This window comes from Acanthopagrus latus, chromosome 7 (genome assembly GCF_904848185.1).
Source record: "Acanthopagrus latus isolate v.2019 chromosome 7, fAcaLat1.1, whole genome shotgun sequence".
NCBI classification, from domain to species: Eukaryota; Metazoa; Chordata; class Actinopteri; order Spariformes; family Sparidae; genus Acanthopagrus; species Acanthopagrus latus.
In genome coordinates this window covers 29,419,594-29,427,093 of record NC_051045.1, presented here as the reverse complement: position 1 = coordinate 29,427,093, position 7,500 = coordinate 29,419,594, and the positions used below count along the sequence as shown (strand labels likewise).

The window sequence follows — 7,500 nt, the reverse complement described above, 5'->3', positions numbered from 1 at the left end:
TAAACTTGTTCAATATTTATGACTAAAAATCTTAATGTGTGTGGGGAAAGCCGACGACTCCTGAGTCACTACTCCGTGAAATGTGACGTGAAATGTTACATGAAATGCAACTGAGGAACACGGAAGCAGACGTAAATGAAAAAAGAAAAAGAAGTAGAATAAGTGGGGAAAAACAAACTATAAATCTACTCACTTCTAGCTCACTTAGTAGACTATAAAGTCCTTGTTCCCGCTGTCTCCAGGATTTTTTCCACTCTCTTCTCTCTGTCTCTGTCTTTTGAGACAGCAATAGACCACCATCATTCCCCCTTCTATGTCTTCCATGTCTTTCATGTTTTAAAACACTTATTTACTCTTTTTTTATATACAGTCTGTGCTCTTTTCCGTTTGTGAAGAGCCCGGTGACGCTGGGGTTGTTGCTGTTGGTTACTGTAGATCACGTTTGATCATGCGATATTACTGGCTCGTAGGACTAGGTTCTAGATCGGCCGTGAGACAGATAATCTTTGTGTGTTGTATCCTGTGCTGAGAATATCAGAGCACAACACACACAGTATGATCAAAGCTGATTTTTTAATCTTTATGTGTGGGGGCTCTACAGATAAAAAAAATCTTTTGAGATTTATAAAATCCTTATGCGTGTACTCCCTTTAGCTAACATCAATGTTTAGCTTGTCTCGGCGAGGCTTGGTGAGCTAGTGCTAACAACTGGATGCTTTCAGATGCTGGATCATTGTTGACGTGCTGTTGTGGTACGCCAGTTCTGCTTTGCAGTAGATACATTGCACTTTGATACCTTCTTTTTTAAGTGTGAAATGATTCAAAACTTTGGACATCTCTGTCTTTTACAGACAGTTTATTGGCTCTCTGCCATCGAGCCAACTCAGTTCTGAGTGTAGTGGTGTGTGTCCGCAATAACAGTCATTGTGGAAAAATTATCCCTGAGCTAAGCAGGCCACATAACGTGGGTGATAGGAATTAAACGAAGCCTCGGGACAGAGTAATCGAGTAATCGTTTCCACTCTAGTGAACTGCTTTTGTGTTGTCGGACATGTTTTTGTCCTTAAAATAAATTTGGAGATGCTGTACAGAATAAGCAGGCAAGCCTTTCCTCAGTCAACGGATGACTTAAAAATTGGGTCACTGACCGAATCATAGAACATTTGTATTGATCGGAAGCCCCGCACATCGATGCAATCATATCTCTACTGTAAAAAATGAAAATTTTATTAATTTCTGTGAATCTTTACATCCCTACTGATTGGTTAATTCGGGTCCCTAGCCATTTAATTGGTATTCACACTCATTTAATCAAGACTGAGATGAAAATATTGGATCAGACTGTATCAAAAATATTAAAGGACTTGGACTGGGGTCAAGGCAGTGCTTATAAATAAGCAGACAAACACTAGAAAAATCTCTTTCGTAAAATCCAGTGCAGGAACAAATCAAAAATCAAAATCAAAAATTCAGTGAAACTAAAAAAAACTGAGCCCACCAAGTGAAACATAGGTTGGATGTATTGCAGGGCTCTTATATTGCAAAGGGGTTTCTATTTATCTAGGCACTCACTGTCCATGTTTAGGCAGTGCTGATGTCACTTACAATCTCTATATCAATGCACACATTTCCAGCTGTTTTTGATAAGGGTCTTCCAGCCGATATGCCTTCGAAATCGGGGGTCTCTATAGTGCCTGATTGGCCAGATAAACACACAAGACTGTTTGTCTATGTGCTGCTGAAATGCCACAAACAGTGCAGGACTCTGCTGCTCGCTTGCTGTTGATGGCTCACTAGCTCTACTTCTACTGATATCAATACAGATTTTCAGTGCCCTCTTCATTTAACCAGCACAACATAGTTGCAAGGTCCTGCTAGCCAGACTTTTGTGACTGAGGTGATAGATGAACCATTTTTTTGTGTTCAGACCAAATGCGAGTCAAATTATTTACGTGACTAGATTAGATACAAAGGCAATGATAAGACTTGGTGGTAGGAATGATGCATCACCCAACACAATTGAAGTGATGACATGAGAGATCCCAAAAAGCAACTGCGAAGTTTTGTAAATACGTCTCAGCACTGCACAGCATAGCTCTTATCGATCTAAACCCCATTCAGGGAACAAGCATTTTAAAAGTTGTTTGCCTGTTGTCTGGCCTGCAGCCCTGACAAAGCAGAGAGAAATTTCTTCATTTTCGGTTCATACTGATGTGGTTAGTATTAGTGGTTAGTATTTTTATTTGTGTTACTCACGCTAATAGACATCATTGAAAAAGTATAACTGTGATCAAAGTTGCGCAGGTAACGCAATGCAAATATTTTCTTCATGTGTGGTCTGAACACAGCATTAGCATGGAGCAATTCTCATTACTCTGCGTGATGTCGTAGTCAGAAGTGTTCAACTGTGAACTGCAGTTAAATGCAACAAACACACAAGTAAAGTAAACGGGTACAAGCAGTGACCAGTCAGTGGAATAGACCTCAGTAACAAGACTGAGACAGAATTTTTTCTTAATTCTCTGTCCTATTAACTTTCTCTCAACTACAGTTTGCAGATTGCGTTTAATTCTGTTTTGAACCTATTTCTTTGAAACATTATGAAATAAATGTAATTATTTCGTCAACATTGTAATGATGATTTTGCTATGCCACTAATACCTAACAACTACTGATGACAATAAAGTGAACAAACATCCTTCTGATCAGTGATCAATATCAGCTAATACTGCTTCCAGTGAAAATCCTGATCAGGGCACCCTTAAATTTTAAGTCACATCACTGTCAATTTATTAGATCTTGGTATGTTTGCATCCTTATCCTTTTACTGAATGAATGATTTGAGTCAATGGAAATTTGGGTGTTAAGTTATCAGAGAAACAAGCTGAGCTTGTGCCAGTGGCCCCTTCTAGTAAATATCTGAAGTTATTATCAGTTTTTTAATTGATCATTACTCTTGTGTTTATATTGACCAAATCCAATACGAAATGTTGGTTCAAGTAACATCCTGTCTTACCCTCCAGATCATCACAACAGATGAAGCAGAGAGGAGGGGTCATGTGTACGACCGCCAAGGCTCTACATATCTGTTTGACCTGGACTATGTGGAGGACGTGTACACAGTGGATGCAGCTCACCAAGGCAACATCTCCCACTTTGTCAACCACAGTGTGAGTGTTTTCTCTATGTACAGAACTTACAGTCAGTGTCTGTTGGCAGGACTTGACTTTGAATTTGGCTGTGTAGCAATACTGTTTTAAGACTGGGGTTTTTTTCTGCTGTAGTATTGCCCATCATTACATGATATTTTTGAATGAGACACTGTCAATAATTAGTAACTATGTGATTAAACAGAAAATAGAAGTCAGTGCAAGCATTTACCTTCAATATTTTTCCTGTGTTTGAGAATATGTGGATGAATCATACTGAAGGAAATATTTGGTTGTGAATTCATATATTCACAACATATGCCTCTTTGCATGGAATTCTTTAATGTGAATGCTGATTCAGAGACATATATATACATAGACATATGTATATTTTCCAGCTTTTTAACTATATTCAGCTACTGCCATCAGTGGCTTCTCAACACAAATTCAAGCCCTCATTGCAGTTCAGAGCAGATCGTAAACTTGCACCACCCACCACCCTAACTAACAAACTAAAAAAATATTTATATTATATTCCATATTTTTAAAAATATATTCTTGCCATTATTCAAAGTTCTTACAGCCAGCAATGTGCACATAGCGTAAGCTCGAAAAACTTTGAAATATTTCACATTTAATTATTCATGGTTTTATTAAAAGTTTTTACTGCCAGCAATGTGCAGTTGGCTTCAGCTTTCCAACTGCTGCAAGTACTTCAGAACTTGTCTTCTCTAGTTTACGGGTATTATTTGAGTCTTTAAGATCATCATCAGCTCCTGACACACTCCTGACTCCTTTTCTTCTTCAGTGTAACCCCAACCTGCAGGTATTCAATGTGTTCATTGACAACATTGATGAGAGACTCCCAAGAATTGCTTTATTTTCCACACGGGCTATCCGGGCAGGAGAGGAGCTCACATTTGACTACAAGATGCAAAGTAAGTGTCATTGATTCAGCAGATTTGAATGTTATTTTAATGAAAAATTAACAGGATTAAATGACAAATGACAAATAACAGGGTCAATTTCAGAATCTAGTCCTGTGGAACTGTCTATTCTTAAACTTATGCACCATCACTTTAATATGGTTATCAGTTCATCCTGGTTCATTACAAAATAACTTAATAACTTGCTTCAGAGAAAATCCAGTGATCTTGACATCTAGACAAAATACACACACTATATATAAAATATAAAATTTAATTTCTTTACATACAAATATACATGTACTACACTCATGATGTGAAGGGCACCATCATGTTCACCTTGCTTCTACCAGCTGTCTGTATGGTGGGGATACATCTGTGAAGGGATCGTGTTCACACAAAGTTAAGTTGCATTTTAAAGGATGATAACACCTGACTTTTTAACTGAGCCCTATCTAACCTCACTCCTGTTTGTTCCCAGTTGATCCAGTTGACACAGAAAGCACCAAAATGGACTCTAGTTTCAGTCTAGCAGGACTCCCTACCTCTCCAAAGAAGAGGATTCGAGTGGAGTGTCGGTGTGGATCAGACTCATGTCGAAAATATTTGTTCTGACATGGGACTGCTGGGTACCCAACACCTCTGTCTGTGTAAAGTTGTGGAAAATTGTACAGATTTGTATATGAAGTTTTATTTTTGTTTTTTTATATGTGACAATGAAATACTTTACCAGAGGTCAGTCAAATCAAATTCACGCCAACAGAATATAGAGCTTATTTTTAGTGAACTGAAGACTACATCAGTGAATTATTTCAGTACTTAGTGATTAATGAAATCCGTGATTTTAAATATCCTTCTCTGTCCATTTAAATTTGCAAGACAGAAATGGATGTATGAGCATGTTTATTAGCCGATCCATACAGGTTTTAGTAACAACTTGAATGACACTCAGTAGAGTGGATATCTGAGATATTAATCAGAATCTGCACAAAAGTTAGTGTGGTCTCTTCTGGTTTGAGATCCATCCTACATCCATGTTTGGTGTAAATCCATTTAGTAGTTTTTCTGAAATCCTGTTGAAAAACCAACCCACCGACGAAAGGACACAGGAAATCATGACCTCTTTGGTGGAGATAATTTTTTTGTTTTTCTTAAAATCAAATAGCTGTTCGTTACTGTTTTGCTGTCTCTGTATTCTTAAAATGCTTTCTACAAGTACATGCCAAGGGTTTTTGCTAAAGCCTTGTCCTCATCATTAAATGGTAATTCTGGTTTATTATAGATTGGGATTTGTTTTCCAGCATCACATCTACAAGTGACATATTGTACTCATCATTTATTTTCTGAGATCTGAGAACACAGCCACACCTCTCAAAAGAAGTATGATGGTTCAACAGACCTGGCAGGTTAGAAACAAGCCTCCATGTTAGTGGGCTTTATTTGTCAGAGAAAATGAAGGTGAACAGCACAATTATTACCCAAATCATAATTTAAAGACTCACTTCCTGCTTCAACTTTGACTGACTGTACTAACTATAGTGTACTGGGCAGTGGGGGATTAGGATCACCATTTCACTCAATACTTATCTTAATAATAATCATAATAATAATCTTACTTTCAGCCTGACCTTTAAATAAAGTGGTTCAAGTAATCTGGATGGACTGCCTTTATGATTCTTGATCTATTGATTGTCAGATTCCAACTATTAATTCAATATGTGTAATGCCATGACTGATGAAAATGATGGACAAAAGAAAATTAGAACCAAATTGTAATAAACTGGAATAAAAATTTAAACAACTGCATATTTTCAATAGTCCACCTCACTCCCTAACATTATTATGTTGATGTCTTAAATCTCTGCCCTGTTTACACCTGAGCTCAGAGAACATTAACAGTGTCATTGTCGGACTGAGGGCTTCAACTCCTGAAGCGGTCATACACTTACCTCAAAGGCTCTGGGCAAACAGTTATCACTTTTTAACAACCTGATGGAGCTAAAATGCAGCCATAGTCAGTGCTTTGGCTTGTACATGCCAATTCAACAGGCTTAGGTTCTTGGAGTGAAGTTTCTATGCCTGATATTTTATCATCATACATCATGATTCCTATATATACTGTTTTTCCAACTGTTGCCCATGTTTTCATGTGTTCTTCTCTGCCTGTTGTGTTGGACTTGGTTAGGGTTAGAGACTGTTTAATATCTTTTTTGTTATTCTTTCATTTTATAATAGTATTTGTAATGTGTAGTGCTTTTAGTTTTATAATTTCAGTCCTATCACTTGTGTGTCATGCTCCTGATGGTCGGTTGATTTGGCTGATTTCTCTCTCAACCCCATGAAAGTGTAAAGTTTTTGAAGTTTTGTAGTCCATAATACATTTCTGGAGTGTCACAGCAAATTAGAGTTGGAACATTTTCTTAATTCAGTCAAGTCCATGCCAGTTTTAGACTCACCCTCTGTCAGTTGCTCTATATTTTAAACCAGCCATAACTGCTCGTCTATAATTCAAGCTGACCAGAGCTAACATCTGCATCAACTTATACTCACTCATAGATACAGGCCACCTTAATAAGCCTGATTTTGTTTAATCAATATTCATGCATTTTTTACTGAGAAATGTACAAAAATGTCTGAAAAACATGCTAGCTCATGAAGTTAAATAAAGTGAGAAAAAAATCGTAGATGCATCCTTTAATCCAGATTCCCATCGAATTGTATTTATTCCAGGCCAAAACCCATCTGCCATCCGACTTTCAGGGAAAGAAAGCAGGTTTTGTTTAATCCTGCTGACAAACAAACGAACACGGCCCCTTGTTGGATGTAAAAATAACATACAGCTCAAGTTTCCACAACCACCGCTATCCCAGACTGATTTGAATGGACTTTATTTACATAGCCGACGAGGTGTGTGTTGACACTTTTAGCTTTGCAGCTAAGATTTCGGCTTGAAGGCTGTAAATAATGACTTGTCAATTTAGTCTTGGATCTCAGGGCTTCTGGAGATTCTTTTCTTGGACTACAGCTGATCCCTTTATGTTTTTATTTATTTTTTTTAGGTTGTTTTCTTTAACATTACAAGCCCTCATCTACTTGAGTTGTTTTGGAGAATGCTGCCAAGCTGTTTTGCTGTGAAGCTCCATGAAATGTTTGTGGACAATGAAACCTCCCCTGACTTTCTGTTAGGTGATTTTCATTTTTTGGGTGAACTGTACCTTGCTGCTTGCTTTGAAAGAACTGCTTGTTTAATGTGTTGTTCTAATACTAAGTGGAAATGTTTCCGGCTGTTCTAAATGTCCACACTGGAAGGTGAGGTAAACACCTGCCATGATATTCTCCTCTATCCCACTGCCTTTCTTATCAGAATTTAATCCATTTGCCATTTGTACAAATTACCTAATCACTCAGAGCGCTCACTCACTGCA

At 37.6% G+C, this 7,500-nt stretch overlaps 1 protein-coding gene across 3 annotated transcripts in view; it reads left to right on the top strand.

The window, feature by feature from the left end:
- Positions 1-7,500, top strand: part of suv39h1b (suppressor of variegation 3-9 homolog 1b) — a 16,642-nt gene that overhangs the window by 8,386 nt on the left and 756 nt on the right. For 2 of the 3 annotated variants that reach the window (XM_037104183.1, XM_037104182.1), the window contains exons 4-6: positions 3,024-3,170; positions 3,958-4,087; positions 4,557-7,500. The exon at positions 4,557-7,500 is cut by the window's right edge and continues 756 nt beyond it. In XM_037104183.1, the coding sequence (XP_036960078.1) occupies positions 3,024-3,170; positions 3,958-4,087; positions 4,557-4,690 (411 nt within the window). In that variant the 3' untranslated portion in view covers positions 4,691-7,500. Of the gene's footprint in view, positions 1-3,023; positions 3,171-3,957; positions 4,088-4,428 lie in introns of all 3 variants that reach the window. The other variant, XM_037104184.1, reaches the window with a different exon arrangement.